This window comes from Diospyros lotus, chromosome 3 (genome assembly GCF_014633365.1).
Source record: "Diospyros lotus cultivar Yz01 chromosome 3, ASM1463336v1, whole genome shotgun sequence".
NCBI lineage: Eukaryota > Viridiplantae > Streptophyta > Magnoliopsida > Ericales > Ebenaceae > Diospyros > Diospyros lotus.
In genome coordinates, this window is record NC_068340.1 from 35426473 (window position 1) to 35449572 (window position 23100).

General features: G+C 36.8%; 1 protein-coding gene across 1 annotated transcript in view; it reads right to left on the reverse strand.

The window, feature by feature from the left end:
- Positions 1-23100, reverse strand: part of LOC127796773 (anaphase-promoting complex subunit 1) — a 99916-nt gene that overhangs the window by 23156 nt on the left and 53660 nt on the right. The window contains exons 11-26 of the mRNA XM_052329150.1: positions 21233-21689; positions 20492-20821; positions 16317-16400; positions 15336-15428; positions 15097-15156; positions 14275-14373; positions 13973-14113; positions 10302-10382; positions 9150-9221; positions 8701-8772; positions 7858-7951; positions 7700-7782; positions 7436-7492; positions 7270-7347; positions 7025-7146; positions 6770-6930 (exon numbers count right to left, since the gene is read on the reverse strand). Coding sequence (XP_052185110.1) covers positions 6770-6930; positions 7025-7146; positions 7270-7347; positions 7436-7492; positions 7700-7782; positions 7858-7951; positions 8701-8772; positions 9150-9221; positions 10302-10382; positions 13973-14113; positions 14275-14373; positions 15097-15156; positions 15336-15428; positions 16317-16400; positions 20492-20821; positions 21233-21689 — 2084 coding nt within the window. The remainder of the gene's footprint in view (positions 1-6769; positions 6931-7024; positions 7147-7269; positions 7348-7435; positions 7493-7699; positions 7783-7857; positions 7952-8700; positions 8773-9149; positions 9222-10301; positions 10383-13972; positions 14114-14274; positions 14374-15096; positions 15157-15335; positions 15429-16316; positions 16401-20491; positions 20822-21232; positions 21690-23100) is intronic.

Below are 23100 nucleotides of genomic sequence, written 5' to 3' on the forward strand. Positions count from 1 at the left end.
TTACATTAAAAATCAATCTACACCCCACCGGATTGATCCCCTTAGGTCTGGACACAAGATCCCACGTATGGTTCTTTTTTAGGGCACTCATTTCCTCCAACATAGCTTGTTTCCAGTTTTGATCTTGTAATGCCTCATTTATTGACTTAGGAATGATAATTGAATCCAAAGAAACTAGGAAACTCTTATGCCTTTGGGAGAGACGATGATAGGAGAGAAAATTGGTTAAGGGATGTTGTGTATAGCTCCTAACCTCTTTTCTAATTGCAATAGGTAGGTATAAATCATCAAAGATAGGGCTATCAGAAGAGAGAGTATCTCGCGTGAGATTCATACTTGGACTAGAATCCAAGGGTGGTGTATGTTGTGTGTCTTGGATAGGCTACCTTTGCTTGTAGATGTAAGGAGACCCCTTGTACTGAACTGGAGAGGGCAACCTTTCGATGGCAACTTGTTCGCCCAACTCAGCCTGATCATGCACTTCTTTGTGATTGCCATGGGACAGACTAATGAGAGGATGAGAAGGCCGGGTTGGTGATGGCTGAGTTGTTTGAGCGATAGTAGGGCTGGTTTGGTCAAGAGAATTAGAACTGGTGTGAGGGGTATGCTAAGAGGTAGACAAGAGAGTATCATCAAAGCTTTCATCGAAGTTGTAGTCCCCATAGGAAAGTCTCTCCCCTTAGGGACCAACAGGAGAGGAATCAAAAAAAGAAAGGGACTCAACAAAGGTAACACTTATATCCCTTTGGGTAGGAGAATACCCGAGGAAAACACACTTGAGTGCCCTTGGATCCAACTTATCTCGATATTGTATGGATATGTGAACAAAAGATACACACCCAAATACTCTAAGAGGAAGAGGATTATGCACATTGAAATTTGGAAAATGAGTGTTTAGACAAGTAAGAGGGCTTTGTTGGTAAAGGAGCTTTGTGGGTACTCGATTAATAAGAAAGGCAACAATGAGGACAGCCTTCCCCAAAAAGCTTTTAGGAAGTCTATGATGATGAAGTAGTGTACGAGCCACATTAAAAAGATGTCTCATTTTCCTCTCAGCTACTCCATTTTGTTGTGGAGTATCTATATAGGAAGATTCGTGGACAATTCCTTCTTGTTGAAAAAATCGATGCATATAGTGATTAAAATATTTTCGGGCATTATCAGTTCTAAGTTTCTATATAGGTGTTCCAAATTGAGTAGTAATCATCTTACAAAAATTTGGCAACAGTGTTCCTATGGCAGCCTTATCTTTTAGCAAAAACACCTATGTCATTCGAGTACAATCATCAATTAATGAGATAAACCACCAAACCCCAGAGTAATTAGGAATTTTACAAGGCCCCCATACATCAGAATGAATTAGAGAAAAGGGTTTAGAACTGATTTTATTACTCATGGGATAAGGAACACAATGTTGTTTGGAAAGAATGCATACATCACAATGAAAGATAATGGGATCAATAGAATGAAATAAAGTAGGAAACATAACTTTTAATAGAGTAAATGGAGGTGACCAAGGCGGTAATGATGCAACCATATATTGTGATGATCTATTGTAGTTTGAGAGGAACAAGCCACCGGCAGGCTAGTTTCAAGATGGATAAGAAGCCTTCTCTACAAAGCAATACAATCCACCTTTTTCTTTAGCAACACCAATTCTCGTCCCTGTCTTTGGTGCCTGAACTCACACATATTAGGGGAAAAAACAACTTGGCAATTTAAGGTTTTAGTGAGTGGATGAATGGATAGGAGATTAGTTGATAGGTGTGGGACATGAAGGACTGGTTTAATGGAGAGATTACGGCTAAGATCCACACTGCCATGGCCAACAATAGGAACTGTTGTGCCATTAGCAATTGTGATCATTTCAGTTGTCTTGAGAGGTTGATGGTGGAAAATACACAGGGGTTAGGTGTCATATGGTATGTTGTTCCTGAATCCAAGATCCAAACATCATTCCGATCAGTATTTAAGGTAGAGCAGAATGCAGAATGAGTGCATTTACCTGAGATTTCCAATTGTGCTAGAGAGCAGGATCCATCTTGCATTGATTTGAGGAATGACTTCAGCTTGTTGATCTCCTCAACATTAAATGGAGTGAGATCTAAGCTGCTGTCAACCTCGGCCTTCACTCTCGTCTGGTCCTCCTCTCGCTCCTTGTGTGATAGATAAACCTGATTTCTTGCAGCTAGATTCTTGAATCCTCCTCCACTCCTATTTAAGATAACCTCTTTGCCATGAAGCTTGAAGCATGTGTCACAGGTATGCCTAGGTTTCTTACAATGAGTGCACAATAGTCCCTTTCTTCCATTGGCTCAAGTTTGAGCCTCTATTCGCCCAAATCTAGGTCGTGTCCCCTTTCTTTTGTTCATTGCCATTGCTGATCCGTCAGTGGCAGATTCCCTTAGCATCACCAGCCTTCTATTTTCTTCACTTCTTACCATAGCAAATACCTCATTAAGAGAGGGAAGTTTTTCCCGACCAAGTAGCTGCACCCTCACTTGATCAAATTCAGGGTTCAGGCCAGCCAAAAACTCAAAAATCCTATCCCGTTCGACTATTTGGTTAAGGGTTGCAGCATCCATGTTGCAAATCATCTTTATATTTTGGTAGTGATCTAACTCTAGCCAAAGACCATTTATATGATTATAATACTCAGTGATAAATAGCCTCCCTTGTTTAGAACCACTAATTTTAGTTTTTACTTCATAAAAGACTGATGCATCTTGAATTTTGGAGTAAGTTCGCTCCACAACTTCCCAAATCTCCCTAGCAGTACCCAAAAATATGTAATTCCTACTTATCTCTGGAAGCATAGCGTTCCACAGCTAAGACATTATTTGGGAATCCTCAATATCCCATTTTGGGTACATAGGATCGGTTCCCTTGGAGGAGAGGAAATGAGATGACCTATCTTACCCCTTCCTTTAAAAAATGTCCTTACCAATTGAGCCCATTGCAGGTAGTTTCTCCCATCTAGTCAATAAGATAGGTGGAAATTGGGCAACTCCCCTGCTATTGCTCCATGCCCAACTTCTGGGATTGCTTCGGGAACTTGATCTACTGCTGGTGAGGTCTCTCCGGTTACCATTGCTTTAGATAGTTCATACATGTTGTAGAGAGCTTAATGAAAAATGCAAGAAGGTCGGCGACAAGACAACAAGAATGTGTGTGATGTAGGTAGGGTTTCAAAAGGTGTTGCGGTGCTAAAAGGTGCAATGAAGGCACTAGGGTTTGTAGGGCTGTGATAGCTCCGATACCATGTAGGAATAAAAATTATGTTTCTATTTTGTCATTTAATCTAATTACATGGGCTCTTATTTTATAAAAGAAGTTTTACATAAAAAGGAAAGCAATTGATCTAAGAGGTATTTACATAAAAGGAAAGCAATCAATCTATGCAATAGAAAACTATAGATCTATACACAATAGGAAACTATACAATAGAAAAGAATAGCAGATATATATTTAGGAGAGTTTCCTAAGACTGGTTTAGGCAAGATTCCCTAAACCGATTTTAGGAAACTCATATCACCTTGAATTTTCCAAATGCTAACATCTAGATCAATTACATCACACAATTATAGCAATCAATCAATTAAAGATTGCAGCTATCAATCATCTCAAATTTATAGCTATCAACACTGGTGTTCTAAAATGCGCTAGGCGCTAGTCGGGCGCCAAGCTGAGGCCGCCTAGGCAGAGCCTAGGTAGGGGCATAAAAAAATTATTTAAATAAAATTTATATTATTCCAAATACACATATATACATATATATATAAATTATATGTAGAGGTTATATATATATAAATCTATCTCTATTTATATATATATATAAAGTTATAAACACATATATATGATTTGCCTATATATTAATAGAATTATTATATTATATATATAATATTGTGCATATATAAACCAAAGGGGCGAGAGATAGAAACCTAGAGAGAGCAAAGGTTGAGACTTAGAGAAAGAGAGAGAGAGACAGCAAATATTCTACGGTTGCAACTAGCGAGAGCAAGCGACGACGGCGAGTTCACTGTCCACAAGAGCTGGCGTGCAACGAGAGAGGCTAAGATAGAAAGAGAAAGTGATGAAAGACAATCAGTGGCGACGGCAACAGAGAGAGCAAGTGGCGACGGCGAGATGAGAGAAAGAATGGGTAAGGGGGAAAAAACCCTAAATCAACTTAGGCGCTGCAACAGAGAGAGCAAGCAGTAGAGGCGATTCATGGGGCCTAGGCGACCCATGCGGCTAGGCGGCCACCATAGTTGATTAGGCGCCGCTTGGCACAGATTAGCCAGGTCGACGCCTAAGGGGGCCGATTAGGCCAAAATTGTGGCGGCCAGGGGCTGCTTAGCGCCTAGGCGGCCGCCTAAGCCGATTTTTAGAACATTGATCAACACTCCCCCTCAAGAGGGTGCATAAATATTCTTCATGCCCATCTTGTCCACATTAGGGTGAAAAGTTTTACACCTAAGACCCTTGGTAAATATATCAGCTAATTGATGTTCAAACTTCACAAAAGGGATACACAGTTGACCATCATCTTACTTTTCCTTGATAAAGTGCCTATCAATCTCAATATACTTGGTCTTGTCATGCTGAACCTGTTATTTGCAATATTAATTGCAGCCTCATTGTCACAAAATAGGATGAGAGGTATGTCATTGATTATCTTCAAATCTGTCGTGATTTTCTTAAGCCACAAAAGTTCACAAAGACCATGAGCCATCGCTCTATATTCTGCCTCAGCACTTGATTGAGCTACCACAGTCTGTTTGTTGCTTCTCCAAGTGACCAAATTTCCACCCACGAATGCACAATAACTTCTTGTGGACCTCCATCAACAATTTCAGACCAAGGATTTGGGTCAATTGAAATATTTTCTAGGTCTTGAGGTGGCACATTCGAAGCGAGGGATTTATATTTCTTAGAGGAAGTAATATGCTAGAAGAACCAATAAATAAACCTATGGATCCAAATATCAAACTCTTACTGTCATAGGGTAAATATTTCTGACCTTGGGTGCTATCATCAGTTGATTGGTAAACTTAACTACCTCACAATCACCCATCTAGATATTTGATTCGTTGAGTGTAGAAAGTCAATTTCTAGATTCACCTTGTGACAATCATTAGGACATAGTGATTCACCTCTTTTGGTACATTAAGCGTGCCCCTGGCTAAGGTATGTTATATCGAGATCATGGGCATAGTCAAATTGTGGGATACACATATGTTGATTGGGCAGGATCCCCTAATGATAGGTGGTCTACATTTGGAAATTGTGTATTTGTTGGTGGCAACTTAGTCTCTTGGAAAAGTAAGAAACAAAATATTGTTGCCTAGTCCAGTGCATAGGCTAAATGTAGTGCAATGACCCTAACAACATGTAAGTTCATATGGTTGAAACAATTAGTTGGGTTAGGAGTCATTTAGATCAAGTCTATGAAGTTGGTCTGTGACAATCAAGTTGTAGTGCATATTGCTTCTAATCTCGTATTCCATGAGAGAATCAAATATAGATTGACTATCGTTTTGTTAGGAAGAAGTTGCTCCTTAGAGATACTCATATCATTTGTGGGTTCTAAAGATCAGTTAGTTGACTTTGACTTGCTCACTAAGTCATTTAGAGGTCCTCGTGTGAGATGCACATGCACCAAGCTTGGCATGATTAACATTTATGCTCTAGCTTGAGGGAAGGTAAAAGGGGAGGGGGGGGGGGGGTGTTAAGAGAATCATGATATTTGATTAAGATCTTTATATAAGTAACTATATATACTCATATGATTTGTATCTTTAGAATATATTATTTCCTTAAATAAGAATGGGATACATGTATACAAGCCTTAGTACACCTCATTTATGAAATATATTTCACAATATTTTATTTGCTTGGACTAAACTTTGTTCATATATAAAAGCAAAGAAATATCTCATGCTCAAGTTACTCTTGCAAAATTGGGTATTCAAATCTTAAAATTGCATCTTCTACATTAAACCCAATTCAGCCTCACCCCCCCCTCCTCTCTTGGGTTGCCACCTAGGCCATAGAATAAAGGGTCCAAATAAAAGGTCCCTCACCTCAAACCTTTAGAGCCATCAAAGAAGGTGCTTAAGATCCCAATGAGCAGATAAAAAATGTAATGTCTGATCAACAAAATATCCAACTCCACTTCTTCCTAACACCCATCTTATCCAACGATTGAAACAAACAGCCCATCAAACATGGCTATATCATTCTCAACATCCAACTTATTGAGTAACCCAAGGGTGTTACCTAATATGGAAGCCTACCCATTTATTGGGAATCAAGGATTTGTCGACTGTAACCCATGTACCATCATAGTAATTTCAAAGAACATAACCTATAAAAAAAAATGAAAACTAAGTCAACAATAACAACAATCACAAGCCTTAATCTCACTGGGTAAAATTGGCTACAAGACTTCTTCATCTCCAGCCATTTTTCTAAAATTCAAAATGTAGGACTGGCTGTTAGCTATTAAATGCAACTGTCCTTTATTTTGGCTTGTGAGCAGCTATGGATCAACGAAACACCTTTGACACTAGATGTGTCACAAATATCACCTTCAACAGAATGTTTTTTAGTTTCAACTTTCAGTACTGAAACTTCCCACCAAACACAACTGTCAGTAATTTTTGGCATGATTCATAACAACAAAAATTGAGAGGATGAGCAAAATATGATAACAATCTGAAAGGCCTATCAGTTACTTCAAAAATTAATGCAAATGGCAACATACCTATAGAAATACATGATCCTGTCACAATGTTGACATATGCTTGAACAAATGCCTCAGCATTCATTTCATCTACATCGCCCATTTCATTTCCAAGGTCCCGGACACCATTTTGGATAATTTCAGGGACCTGGGACTGAATCCAATTTTTGGATGGATGAACCCTAAAATATACAAATCGCAGTAAGTTGACAAAAAGTGCAAGAGAGGCAATACACTCAGGTTCAGTTGATACTGCCTTGTTTTAGCAATATTTACCTACTCCACATTATCAAATTTTGAGCAATCACACGAAGCATTATAAAGTCAGGCCTCACATAATGCAAACCAAAACATGTACAAGGAATGGAAAGCCTGGACACCGCGAACTCTGATTCACTCTGTAACAATGGATGCAAAATAAGCAAATTTTCTTAGCATAGCAAGATAGAGTGAGTAAATGATGAAAGAAAGTACATTTTCTATGGAAATATCACATCTTTCATGGTCATAGAAAATATAACCTTTAAAAACATTAAACCCAAAGCAATTACAGCTCCAGGTGCCGTGACATCCACATTGACAGCTGCCCCATCCATCATCTACAAGATCCATTGGGCCCCATCAGAGAGAAAGCCAAGATATAGTAGCAAATCGTGATATCAAAGAAGTGTATAGAATTTACAAAACCTGCCCAGCACCACGATTGTGATCATCTGCTGATAGAGTCAATGGGAGAGAAATCTCCTGAAAAATAATAATAGAGCAGTCATACAGAACCATTTACAGGGGAAAAATCAAAGGTCAAGTTAGTCTGGTACTTGAAATTTATTTCCAGTAATTAAGAGAAATATTAAATGAGCAAATAAGATTCGGAACCAAGTATTTATCCATAGAGATATGGGTTAAAGGAAAACATTAACAAAATAGTCATCATCAGGCAACAGCACATACATTGTGAAGTTCTTTGCCACCAACATATTGGAATAGTCGTTCAACAAAGGTGTCCATGAAACCAACAGCATCTTCCCCTCGACCTTAAGGTTGAACAGAACATAATTAGCTACAAAAAGAAAATCTTCGTTGAGATTGGATAGCCTGATGATAACAACCTAAAGCAACAAGTCCAAGAGCAAATCCTGCAGAAACAGCATAACCCTCCCTTTCAAGAACATTGTCACCTCCACTTCTACGGCCTATTTCAGCCTGTCAACAAATGTTGAACATACAAAATCACCAACATAGCAACTGATTATAGAGAATCTAGGAAAAATCTAGATGTGAGGCAAAATAGAATCGTAAAACAGCATTATAGCATTTGACTCTTCCAAACATAATCTTTTTCCCCAGATAAGGGGATATATCACCGTACAACATTTCTTTCTCTCTCTACAAATTAATGTGAGAAGTTAGGGCAGAGCATAGGAATTTGGGATCTTGTAAGTTTGATTAAACTAACAGAAGAAATCACAAACACACTAGTTTTTTGTGGCTTGGGGCAGGCAAGGGCAGATTTCCCTATTTCAGTGAAAAGCTCAGACCAAATGCAGAAAAGATAAAAGTGGGAGAAGCATTAAGTTTTAACAGTTCCTGATCAATCAAAAAGATTTAATAGCCCCATATGTAGAAGGGGAAATAGTTCATCTCCCTTCCTCACAAAAAGAACAGCAAAATTTTGTTATGGGCGGGTTCCATCTAATTGCCTAAGCATTTGAGGCAAGTGATTTTCTAAAAAGTTCTAAATTTTTGGGAACTTGAGAAAAAGTAACAAAATTTTATATCCTACACTATCACTGTCCTTATTAGAACTTACTATTCATTGGTTGAACTATATACATTTTTTTTTTTTTTCTCTCCAGTTTAAAAACAATATATCACCAGTTCCTGAATACAGTGGACAGTTTTTGAACTTTTGGACAAGTAGCAACTCAAGTAAAAAATAACAGGAAAAATACCAGAAGAACTTGCATAGTTTGGGGGTGTGCTGAGCCTTCATAAAGAAGCCCAACAGACATGAGCGCTGCTGACTGCAAAATTAATAAAAGACACAAAACTGTAAATCAACCATACAAGTGCAGTAGTCCTACTTACTCCTTACTAAAATTTGTGTAATGACAAATTAAAAAAACACAAGATATCACCATTCCGTAACAAAAAAAAGGGTGAATTGGTAACAGTATCAAGTGGTTAATGGGACAAGAAGGCAAGATATTGAAATTCCTAAATCTTTAGAAAATGGAAAATTCAATAATCAGAAAAGTAAAAGTTTGATAAAGATGAAGAAGACAGTCATGAATATGCACATAGATGCATGCAAACACAAGTGCATTATATACATTAAAGAAAAGAACCTACCAGACAAAATTTAATTGTAAAATGTTGCCAAAAACAGTGATTAAGATACCTGCAGAAGGGTTGGTAACTCTAACTCTGGAAAAGAAGATGGATGGCGAGCTGGTATATGTACATACAGTGACTGCAAAAACAACAGTAACTAATCAACAGAAGTTCCAAGCAACAAAATAAATGCATCAATGAACACGCAATAGAAAAGAAAACAAGATTAGTAAGTCTTAAGGGAAAGAAGATGATCACTTGTATTCAGTATTCTTAACCACAAGGACAAATCCATAATATTGAAATTGCTTGAAACTATCTACACCTGTGAAGAACAAAAGACCCTAAAAAGATTGACTGGAAGCATGTCCAGAATGTTTTTATGAACAAAAAGCAAATGAGAAACTCCTAAAAGTTTCTGACAGTAAAAATGCTGAACGAGGTGGGGAGAAAAACAAGGAAAAAAACTAAACCAAAAAAAGAAAAAAAGAAAACACACAGATGGAAATAGAATAACCAGATACAACTGTTTACCATCAACCACTCCCACGTAACCCAGTGGTGCTATGAAATGCACAATATTTCCCCTCAAACCAGGGTCTAATAAAGAATAGCTATTTCCCACTCTCTATACTGTGCTAGAGGACACGGAAGTCATAAAAAAATGTGTAGAGATAAATGCTAAGGTTCATATTTTTCCTCAAACTGTTTAGGAGTCCTAGTTCTTGCTCTGTACGAATAAGAGGAGGACAGAAGAGAAGATGATGCAGTGTGTTATCAGTAGTAGGCAGCTTTAATCTCAGTTGCTTATGTGCTTGTTAGTTTGGTTCTGTTTTAACAAACAGCAGTTATCTGCTCAGCTTGTTAATTCCAGCAGTCAGAAACAGTTAGTTTGTTATAGATTCTGTTTAGCAGTATAAAAACTCAACTAGTCTCATTGTATCATTTGAGATCCTGATTAAGAATTTGATAGTTCAGTTCTTTATTCTCAGTTTTCTCTCAATTTTTCTTCCTTTTCTTCTTTCACACAAACATCTGTTTGACCTGCACCTGCACATATTAACAATAAAGAATACCCTGATTTATTAAATACCAATTAATTCCCCTATTTAATGGAACTGTAGAAGCATGTTGAAGAATGTTATGGTCCATCCACTGGAGATGAGGAAAAATCATTAAAAAAAAAACCATTTAGAGCTAAATTAGCACTAGAGTTTACCTTTGATATTGCTGGTTGCATAGTCCCCCTATAAGATGCAGCTAGGCCAAGCATTAAGCCTACTGTAGTGCTTTCATGTTCCTACATAGACCATCAGCAATGCAAAATATTTGACTGGAGAAATAGAGGATTTTAATAAAAATAAAAATGATGGAAAAAATAGAAAGGTTGAGGAAAAGCATTTCCATCAAGCAGTAAACAGGATGTGGATGCATCTGAGCACACATGCAGCATGACAGAATGAGAGCACAATTTAAAATATAAACAAGGGTACATGCACATTGGACAAGTAGATGAGATTAATAAATAAATAATCAAGCTTGATAAGTGAAACAGAGTGAATATCTTGCAGGCCTGAAAAAAATTCAAACACATGAAGACCACTGCACATGATCTAATCATAGCTAATATCATACTTAAGGAGCAATTTGAACATTTAGTCATATGTAACAGTTAGTCACTTACAAAATTGATTTATCAACTACCTAAATAGACTATTTTCTTATGAGACAGGATCGCTTGTGTTGTAAGGATTGTAAAGTTACATCATGAGAGACTGAGAGTACCTAATCACTCAACATATCCTTATAGTTCATAAGACTCATATCAAGAAGCAGAGGAAGGATCGCTTAATCAGAATGTTATTCACAGAATTAAGATAAGGGGGCTAAAGTAGAGAAGTGCTCCAGTATTATATGCAATTGTAAAATTGGTTTAAGGCTCAAAGGGGAGTTTTATCAAATGGCCATAAGACGACCATCGTTGTTGTATGGCTTGAAATGTTGGGCAGTACTAGTATGTGCAAAATATGAGCATAACTAAGTTATGAATGATATCATGGATGCATGGCCATACAAGAAAATACTAACTTAGAAATTATATTATCCATAATAATATTGGATGGCACCTATAGAAGGTAACATGTGTGAGACAAGATTAAGATGATTTGACCATGTAATAAGAAGACCAATAAATGCACTTTTGAAGCAAATCGATGGAAGGAAAGAACTTTGTAGCAAAGTAGATGAAAGACTTGGCATGGTATAATAGCATTACAAAATATATGGCCATAGATATACAGATTTGACAGCCAGATTTTATCTAGATAACCCCACCTATTGTGATTAATGCTTGATGTGAAGATGATAAAGACAAAGAACGTCATATAACTCTCATTTCCATAAATTGATCGAGACTCCAAGAAGAATGAATGCATTATATAACACCAAGTTCCTGTAAGAGCGGAGAACAAGAAACAACTTACATAGGAAGGGCATAGGCACTAACAGAGAAGCCTGTGCTCAGTAAAGCAGCTACAGGGAGGACAATGCAGTAAGTTGAAAGGCAAAGGTAGTGGAAGAGATAATATAATTATAGTTTCAGTAAAATGAACGACATTAATATCATTCCCCATAAGCTGATTCAACTTTCAGTCTGCCCTGGTCATTTAAATTGCCAATCAATTCCATTTGCTCAGATTTATTAGATTTTAGATTGATTCTACCTATAGAAGAGTGTCCCTAGGACATGAGATTCCCTACTTTGTGAGAGTCAACAGGTCATTTTTATATGCAACCATATCCTTGCTCTGCAAAGAGTCCATTTCCTTCTCAAACCTGACTTTCCGGTCACACAGGGGCAACCTATAAACAATGTAAAATGTATAAAACCAAAGATCTAGCGAAACAAAAAGCCTATAACAATGTAGAATTATATTTTGGTTTAAAATTTAAGATAAACCCATGAGTGGCTGATGTTTAATCTACAGGGACAATTACATTGAGAGGTTCATTATATGGATAATACAAAAATATAAACCAGCTCTCCAAGTATGAAATTCCTTAATAAGAAAATTTCATGTCATAGCATTAAATTAGTGAGACCGGTCCAACTTACTGTGGAAATTGATATTACCAGATGGAGAACATTTTAAAAGTTAACATTTTAGCTAATGACTGCAATTATTAAGCATAACTCAATAAAAAGTCTATGGCTAGGTTAGCAAAATTATGGGGAACTTTTTATTACTACTCAAGCTTCAAAAGGCAAACAATCATACAATGGATAATGTTCTTGTGCAAATATGACTTACATAAGTCAAAAACAGATGTAAACTGACAAAAAAGGGGTGCTTATTCAAAAGAAACGGCAGGTCTACCAAAAAGATGACATCTACAAATACTCAATTACAACTGACAAACAGGTAGAGCACAAAAAGAACAAACCTAGGTACTTTGACAAGTAATAGCTACAAATGTGAAGAAGACTAGTCCTAAAACAACACAGGCACCTTCTAGTTTGTTCTAACACCTACTGGCATCCAAAGTGGGTAGGCAAGCTATCCAATGTACTCTTTGAAAAAAATCCCAATATTTATTTTCCTTTCCTTTTTCCATGTGCTTCTCCATTTTTAGGTTCCATGTGGCTTCACTGCGGTAAAGCTGTTATGGACACCTTTAAATCTTTTAGTAACTTACTTTGTGCTCTTCTGAAATTTTACAAAAAAATATAGGGAGTGCCCCTCATATTTCAAAAGTCACACAGACCACCCTTGCATCTAACAGACGTAAACAAATAAGTACAGTTACTATTTTTCCCTTTAAAAAAAATTGTATTTACTAAAAATGTAGATATTTTGACAAGTTAAAAACCAAATTGCCCTTTGGTAAGCAATGGGCACCTGATCAATCCCGACACCCCTGAGATTTGAAAAAGTACAAGGATTACCCCCCACATTTAAAACTTACAAAAAAAAAAAAAAAAAAAAAACAAAGAACAGAAAAAAGATTTCTATTACAGAAACAAAAAAGGGGGTGCTTATTCAAAATCAAAGGGAAATTTTCTCTTTAGTTACTATAAATACCTTCTCTTACCAACCTTATGCTTTCAATTTGTATGAAAAACCCAATAAATGCATCAACCTCCATAGATGTAGAGAGTGAATAAAAAGGCACTCGTGAATTTGTAGAGTATGACTGGAGATTGTGACAAAATCCAAATAAATAGCTACCATTGTCATTGCCTTTCCCCCTGAGTTACTAGATTTTGTGTGATTGTATATTTAGAGGGAGAAAGGTTAATGTATAACACAGCCCTTCCGCGATGTGTGAGTGTGTCCATGCGTGCATGTGTGCGCGCGTGTGTGAGAGAGAGAGAGAGAAGTCACTGCTTGTTCATTTGTTCAACTGTGTAATTTCTTATTAATCCAGCATGAAAAGCATGGAAGAATCACCCCTACCTAAGGCAATGTGACACACCTTTGAAAGGTACTGGTATTCAGTGTAATTTAAAAAAACACAAGGGATACTCCCTGTTTCTATAGCATGGAAACAAACGTTGTATTACATATCAATCTAATCTGAGACTGTTATTTAAATACATGAGTGCTTTTGCTTCTTTTTTTTTTCAATAATTCATGCACTTGCATAAAAAATAAAGCTGCAGCACTAAGACAACAATATGGAAAGTTTAATAAGTTCATTGCACTTAGATATCACAGCAATACAAAAAATGAGAATCAAAACACATAGATATCACAGCTTTACACAGGCAACATCTTCAAATTGGCTCTACCAATTGATAAAGATTTATTCAACACCCCCTGCACTCCCAAAAAAGGGTAAAATTTTGGATTACTAATAAAAAAGAACTGGAAGATACAAATATTAAACCTGGGAGTAATATTGGTATATGTCAGTTATAGTTAAAACACGCAGATGTCCATGTAAACCCAATGCAAGGAGGAGCCCAGCATGAATAACATTGGGCTCTTCAGGTTTGTTGTATATTATCCACGTTCTGGACATCTTTCCCTGCATATAAGAAGCCAAAATTCATCAAATCAAAAAAATATTTTAAATTAACCATCAGCAATATGCCATTGCAAAAAAATGGATAATGTTCCAACATATAACCAACTTGCACCAGCAGACCTACAGTTGGTACTGCATGGTCTTGGTAACAGAAAATAAACCTGAAGGGGTGCCATCTTTAACCCAGCCGCAACAGCATTGTGAAACTCAGGCCAAGATTTAAGTTCAGGTATATTCCTTATATTTGGGTCCAGATTAACCTGCCAAGGTATAAAAGTGTGCAGAAATAAGTATACAAAATTAAAGCATAATAGACTTTTGATAAGGAGAACACATGAAAGATTCAAGGTAGTTTTTATAGCGTAAAAAAGCATAAAACTAGAAGCAAATATTCTCCACTGGCTTACAAAGATCAAGGTAAGTTGGCTTTGCTTTCCAGATAATTCATAATGCTAGACAGATACAGATAAAAACTCTACATTAATATTTGTCATGACCCAAGAATCTATAGAGGGCAATATAGTAATAGGTTGATAATAGTTGTTAGAAGATATTTTAGATATTTTAGCAAGTGGTTAGAAGCACATGGGAGCATGTGCTAGGCTGTTAGAAGGCAAATATGCCTATAAAAGGTTGCTGTAATGGTTTGTTTCCTTATCCAGAATTAATGAATTGAATACTATTTCTCTCTAATATTCCACTCTTTCTCTCTCGTTCTTCTTCCTCTTTCTTCTGTTCTTCTATTTCTCCCACTCTTTCTCTTAATATCTCTCCCTCTTTCTACTGATTTCCCCCTTCCTTCAATCTGATTTTTCTTCCCCAATTCCTCTTTTAACCTATCACGAACCCTAGGTTCGTGACAATATTCTACTCTCAGTTTGCAAACATCAGAGCAAAAATTCCACTTAGAAAAGTAGAAGCCAAACAAACATCAATATAGACTAAGTATGAACAGATTATTTCAAATATTGTTGAAAACATACAGTTGCATTTTGTTGGGCAGGCAACCGACCTGCTAACACAAGCTTTGGTACTGTGAGTGCCTACAAAGAAAAATTTGAAAGGATTCTATTAGGACTGACAAACCATTTGTAAGCAATATATTCCAGAAAAATTAACCATATAGGCACTTCTAAAAATCCATTATCTTTACTATTGGCTTGAAACAGATGAGTTTGACCTAGGCAGTAAAACAGATTAACTCAAACATAGAAGTGAACACCTCTGTTAAAAGAGTACTAGAGGTTGCAAGAGTAAAAGCCCCTCGGCCAAAAGGAAGAGCAGTAGTCCTTTGAGCAAGCTGCCACAGCTGAGCCTAAACAGATAGGGAAAAAACAAGGCATTATATCAGACTAAGAGGGCATGGACAACAAAGGTATGTTCCAACAAGTAAACAAAAAAGAATTGTAGAATAGATCATCAAAGTTAAAACACAGAATTGTTTTGGTCCTTTTTTCTTTTAATAGGATTTCCCAGGAACAATTAATTGATCACTCCTGCCAGCCACTACAAGTTCATCATGAGTCATGGCCAAGGCATAGCCTTCAATTACTAATGTCAAAGTGCAATGCCACCAAATTTGTTAGTTATAATTTCCAGGGCGATTAAAGACCAGTATGCCACAGCTAACTACTTGAAGAATTGAGACATCCAGTTGTTGGGCAAGCATCAGTAAGACATCTACAAGACAACTCTGCCTTGCATTGACAAAACCTTCCATATTTATCCAACTTCATGATTATCCTAAATTCAGCAATAAAGAAAATATCACCAGCGTGCAGTCCTCTTCATAGCAGAAATCAATAATTTCATAAGGCAACCAAATTTGAACAGAAGAAACCAACAATCCATGTTTTCATGGCGTAAATGAAGGGTAACAGCAATTTTATCCTTGAAAGCTATCATTCTCCACAGAGAAACAAAAAAAAAAAAAAATACACGGCACATCAGACTCAAGACTTGTAGCTAAGACCGAAAACATTCATTCATAGTAACAACCATCTCCTTCCTATGAAGAACATAAATTGTTATTTCTCTCACTTATTTTTCCCTGATGATAATTAACCAAGAGAATATACAGACATTTGGAGGGGAGACTCTAAACTGACTTCTTCAGCATCCTGAAGAATAGCCTAATAAAGTGCCTGGATTCAAAATGCAGTACCCTTGTAAAAAGGCATTCAAAGAAAGATAAAAGGAACACCTGTTGAAGGTCCTGATCAGATGCAGTAGGATTAACAGATGTCTGAATTGCCACAGGTCTTGCAGAGCATAAAAGACGTCTAACCTACAGAGAACATAACAACTAAAATTTAATAAACACATCCAAACCAACGGATAATATCATGATTCCTGGGCAAAATATCATTGTTGCTGTTATCAAAACCAAATAACAAATGGCTGATATTGTCATAAAAGTAAGCGACATATTGAATCAAAATGACCACAAGTTAGCCAAAAAAAAAAAAAAGAATCATAGTGACAAAATAATGCAAAGGACCAATGAACTACATCAGCCCAATATCCTGAATTCTCGAACCGATTCTCTTTATGATCAATATTTGAAGAAGTTCAAGCATGCAAAGGACCAATGGAACTCCGTGAAGGCTGTCAATGTTGCTGAACAGTCAGGAACCAAGAAGTTCTACTTTAGCAACTACATAGACTTCAAAATGACTGATAAGCAGCCTATTCATAATCGGGTTTGAGAATTACAATGGGTGATTCAATATCTTCTACTGGAATGAAGATGGATGTGAGTTTCCATGTTAGTGTGAGAATCTCCAAGTTGCCTCCATCTTGGAATGATTATCTTACTAAGCTGATGCATGGTATGGAAGACCTCTCTCTTAGTATGCTTCTTCATCACCTGAAGATTGAAGAGGGCACTCGCAATTGAGAAAAGGAAGGAAGGTCCACTGCTGAAAGCTAATGTGATTGAATCCAAATCAAACAAGAAGCACAGTGTCCAGAAACACAGTTTCAAGAAACAAGGTCAGTCTAGCCAACAGAAATTTGAGAGGAAGGAGAAAGGATTGTGCTTCAATTCTAGGCAAGAAGGGACATAAAGCCAAAGACAATTCTGGCAAGAAGAGACATAAAGCCAAAGACAGTAGCTCTAGGAACCTAAAAAGAAGATAGATCAGCCCAATCAAAACAAGAATTTATTCACTGCAATGGCGATTGAGGCTAATATGGTCAAAGGTGATGCTGATTGATGGCTTGACACTGGTGCCACATGGCACATCTATAACAACAGAAACATGCTCACACTTATGAGCAACTGGGAATGAAGTCAACAAGTTCATGGGTAACTCTTCCTCATCAAAAGTTGTCGGGAAAGATTCTGTGAAACACAAATTTACTTCTGGTAAATATGTCGTTCTAACGGAGTTTCTACATGTACCTGATCTTAGAAAGAATCTAGTCTCAGGATCTTTGCTTAGTAGGTATGCTTTAGAATGGTGATCTAGTTAGATAAGGTTCTCATAAGCAATAATGTCATCATTATCATTAACTGCAGCTTATCCTAACTAAGTCAGGCTTGGCAACACAGCATTCATAACGTCAACTTCTAAAAGTAACATTGACAATACAAATCCATGCAAACCTAATATAATCACAACTACTTCTGGTTATATTCTGGGTCTTTTGATACTTGCCATGGTAGACTTGGTCATGTTCGTTTCAATACAATGAAACTAATGGCCAAGGCTTGATATCTGATCATGGTCCTCATCATTATGAAAAGTGTTGCATGACTGACGACCCTGATTTAGAAGTATTCCTAGAATCTCCAGCAAACTTGCCCTAATACACAGTGATCTCTATGAAACAACTGGTGCTTGTGCAAGGGGAGCAAAGTGTTATTTTATTGCTTTTATCAATGATACTTCTCAATATACTTATGTCTACCTTCTACGAACAAAAGATGAAGCTGCTGATTGTTTCAAAATCAACAAAGTTGAAGTTGAGAACTCTGTAATACCAAAAACAAGGCTCTTCGCACTAATCATGGGAGAGAATATGAGAATTCATCTTTGCTAAATTTGTGCAGAAAAAGGTATTCGTCATGAAATTTATCTAGCATGTACTCCTCTACAGTTCTGATGCTCCTTCAAATTTATGGGGACAAGCCTTGATATCTGCCAGTCAGATTCTAAACCATGTACCTCAAAGGAAAATGGTAGCTACCTGGAAAGGGAAGAAGCCAATGATGATCTCTCTTAAGATAAGGAGTTGTTTTTCTCATGTTAGTATACCAAATTTACAAAAACCAAAGATGAAGCCTCATAGAACTAGTTGCGCAATTATTAGGTATTCAATGACCAACAAAACTTAAAAGTTTATGAATTTAGAATATCCTGTTCTTCACACTATTATTGAATCTATTCAAGCTGATTTCTTTGTGGATAAATTCCTCAGAAGGGTGGAACTCAAATAGTGGGGAGGAAGAGAAACAAATCTAAACAATAAGGAACCAAAACCCTTTCTGAAGGTTTATAAAAGAAGAAGCAAGAGATCTTGTAGTGCTAAAGAATTTAGTGCAGATTTAGCTAATCCTGAATATCTTGTATGCCATGTAGAGGTTGATCCTAAGACTTTTGCAGCAACAATGAGCTCAAAAGATATCATTTTTTCTAGAAGAAGGCTATTGATGATGAGATGCATTCTCTCATGTCCAAAAATACTTCAATTTTGATTCATTTACCACACCATTTCAAAACCATTGGTTGCAAGTGGGTTTTTAGAACAGAGGTGAGACCAGATGGCTCAATCCAAAACTATAAAGCAAGACTTGTTGCAAAGAGCAACAACCAGCACAAGGGATACGATTTGACAAATATGCACCAGTTGAAAGGATTACTGCCATTAGAGTCTAGATTGTTTCGGCTTCCTTATAAAATCTCTTCATTCATCAAATAGATATTAAGACTGTTATTCTGAAAAATGATCTTGATGAAGAGATATGCATGCAATGACCAGAGTGTACCTGGTCCTCTAAACTTTCTCCCATAATGAATTTAATTTCCAAAAGGAAATTATGAGAAAATAGAAATTGGATTATTGGAGTAAATGGAAAAATAAAAACCGAGTAATCCAATAAGTAATTCAAGGTCAAGGTTGATAATGTAGGACCCCAAGTAGAGTATGGGAACCAAAATTAAAATAAAGGTTTTTCAAAGAATCAAACATTAGATTTGGATTCCTCACTTCGAAAAGAGTCCGTCAATATAGAGATTGATAAATTCTGAAGAAGTAGATAGAGACACAATTTTTAGGTTGCATCATACACCACACAAAGCAAGGAATTCATCCACAAACAGTAATTGCGAAAAATTATCGCATCATGATCATTAAGTACAACTGTATATATACATAAGAAACAAGACATGACTTTTGATGATGGAAATAAAAGAATGAAAGAAAAAGAGATATGACATTGCACTTAGTAGGTGAGCTGTAGGTAATGATGGTTATGTGGGATATTTGGCCAAAGGAATCACCAAGACAAGTGTGGAAGAGAGAAGGAGTTCTATTTTCTTTTAATATGGTCCCCCAAGGACAAAAGCAAATGCATAGAATGTAAGTGCATATATAAGGAGAGTTGACATTTACTTGGATGAGTTCACTAAGATAATTGATTTCTCCTCCAAAAGAGTGGTCAGCACATGGGAGAGCTGACAGTTGCATGCATAAACTTTGAATCTGCCAGCATGCATATACATTATCTGGTTTATAGCTTGCAAACATATAAGGCTGGCTGAAAATTGATATCACGCAGATAACTAGGATATTCAAAATAATACTCTATATTGGGCATCTAGATATGAAATTTAGAAGTGATTGGTTCCCATCAATTTGTGCAAAGCCATAAGAGAATGAGATAAGATCCAAGGTATGTTGCATCCCAGATATAGAGTTGCTTGATCCATTGCACAATGGGAGGCTCCATCTATCTTCAAGAGGCGCCATTATGCCAGTTAGCCGGATTTGACCTTTCTATTTTGGTTTTCTAATAGTTCGAGGCAAAAGTATACAAACATAACCATTCTTGGCTGTTTTTTCCCCAAATTAACTAAACGAATGCTCATTCAACCTATTTCATTTTCTTAAAGAAATGAGGTAAAAGATGGTGCATTGGTATGTGAACAAAAACATAGCAGAAAATTCAGTTTCTAAATGCAAAATGTGCAATGCGTACAACAATGAATAATATCATGTATAGATATGCATGACATTGTGACTAAAGTTTATAGGCTCAGGAAACATATCAACCCCAAAAACCACGAGTAGTTTTAATCCTTACAAAAAACAAAAACTGATGGAAACCACCAAAATCTATGTTTGGCACCTTATTGATGATAGCACACTCACCTCGTTTAATCGCAGATCACGACCATATTGCAACTGTGTGCTAGAGTTGAAAATATGCTCCATACCATCAATCATGGATCCATCAACAGAATCTGCATCCTCAAACTTGGTAGTCTCCAACCCATTTGTGTCAGAAATTGATGAAGGAATTGTTACTGGATGTAGATGTAGCATGTACGGTGTGGACATGGAAACTAAGTTGACAGTGGTATGAGGTTCAGAGTTGGTTGAATGTGACAAACGAGATAATGCCAAATCTTCTCTACCAAGAAGAACATATGCAGCTGCAGGCCAATCTGTTGGAGGAGACTCCCGGCATTTATCCAATGCCTGTAAAACCAGAAAGCATCAATGCACTAATCAATTGAGGAACTGGTGAACAAAATTATCCACAAAATGACTGGAGGAACCTAAGATGTTGCTGCAGTAACCATAAGGGCAGTTACGGGATAGAAGTAAAGTACAGCTAATAAATGAAGGGTAACTGTAGGTACTCTACCCAAAATGTAAACTACCCCTTGCATTGGAGAAGGTTTCAATAACTGACTGCTTAAAGTTAAGCACACAATGGAACCATGATTGTTGGCTATTGAAGCTCTCCTTTCACTACTTCACAACAAAGCCTATAGGAACCCTTACCCAGAAAACAATTCAGCTCAAATCATTCCCACATCATGAGACATGCAAGCTATCCATACATCTTCCAGAAGAAACGCAACAAGCCACTAAAATTTAACTCACATGTCGTAGAGGAAGTGATACACCAGAAGGCAGCAAATCTAGTTGTTGCAATCCAAATCCTTCCCCAACCATTGCCAAGACTGTCAGCTCCTCACAGTTACAAGATGATCCGGGAGCAACGTTACAGCAAACACCAGATGACAGATTCTTTCTTGAGAGTTTTGAACCACAAAGGAGACTATAAAATGCTATTATCTTCCGGGCCCAGCTCAAAACTGAACTTTCGTCTTTACATATTAGAGGCGGAAGGTCCATGGTATTAGCGGAATTACATCCCTGTTGTAAACAGTTCTCAAGCCATCTGAATAAACTGGGAGGAGTTTTCCTGGAAGATGAACTCCTTATCCCATACTTTTCAGAAAGACCAGGAAAATCACGAATATAATAGTCCAAATAGTTTCCCTCTTCAAGAAAATCAGCAATATTACACAACAGAACTACCAGGAGGCCCAAATCTCTGCAAGGAAAAATCTAAATATTTAGATCACAATATCACAGAAAAAGACAAATGGAACAAGTTCTCAGTACTCCACAACAAGTTGCTCTCTTAATCATGGAGAAATACTAAGCCTATTTTCAAGCCAAAATGCCAAGGAAAAAATAATGTTTCGAGTAATAGTATTAGATAAAACCATTCACCTAGAAAAAAATGCTGCACCACTCAGGTAAAATAAAAAGAGATAAAAACTTCCTAAGACAAACCTAAAGCTAACCCCACTCCAGGGGTATCTACAACAACTTAACCCAAAACTTTACTGCGTCATTATTTTTCTGTACCCTTTCTCCTTTCTAAACTGCCTGTTATTTGCCAAACATTTGTTCCCAGAGATAATATATTTAGTTTAAAACAGCCCCTCTAATAGTACAAAGATGGACCCTCTTTCTTTGTTCAGCTATATCAAGTGCCATATTTCAGCTGAACCATGATGTAACATATATATCTACATTATCTAAAGTTAATTTTTCCCACCAATGTACTGTAGCTGAAAGGAAAATTAAGACAGAAACTCCCGCCATTCAGAGGTATCAGAAGGGAAAAGCATTTGCAGCCTTACCACTGGATGCAAAAGGCTTTTTTACATGGTTTAAGCCCAGGCCACAAAAGAGAAACCTATGAAGCACACAAATTTAAGAGAAGGTTCAGTATCATGCCAGACAGTCATGATCCACGGACACTTCTAACTATGAGCCAGATACTCGCTCAAGCATATCCTATTGTTTTTAAAAATTTTCACAACTGGAAAGTTCTTGGATGCTACAGAGATATCTTCATCTACAACAAAAACATGTGCCTCCACCAGTGGCGGATCCTAGTGGAGGCGGATCTAGGACCTATAGGCAGAGGAGCAATTTTTTTTTATTATAGTACTGTAGATATTTGGACAGAATTAACTTCTTTCTAATTATTATTCAGATTGGACAAATTTATACACAAATGGTAACTACTCATATAGTGGCAGTTACACACAGAAAAAACTGCCACTTAGAAAATAAATAACTGTATAAAAAATTATCCCTATAGTTTGCCTAACTACCTAATAGTCTCTATTTCTTGTACATGTTTTTATACATGCCCCCCTCACATTGGGCTGTAAATATTAGGAAAGCCCAATTTGGATCTTCACATCTTCAAACTGGGTTTTCAATAGATCCTTGTCCACATTCAATTTTTCTTTATAAAGTGTCTGTCTATTTAGTTCACTTTGAACATGTTGAGTTGTTGTCAATATCTAATTTAGACGACTAAGATATTGGGTAACTAAGAGGTCTCCTTGACAACACATCTGTTGAGTCATTAGTGTCAAAACATGTCTCCTTTGCGGCATCTCAAATTTCTTGTGTTATTTAGTGAAGGATGAAATTTACTT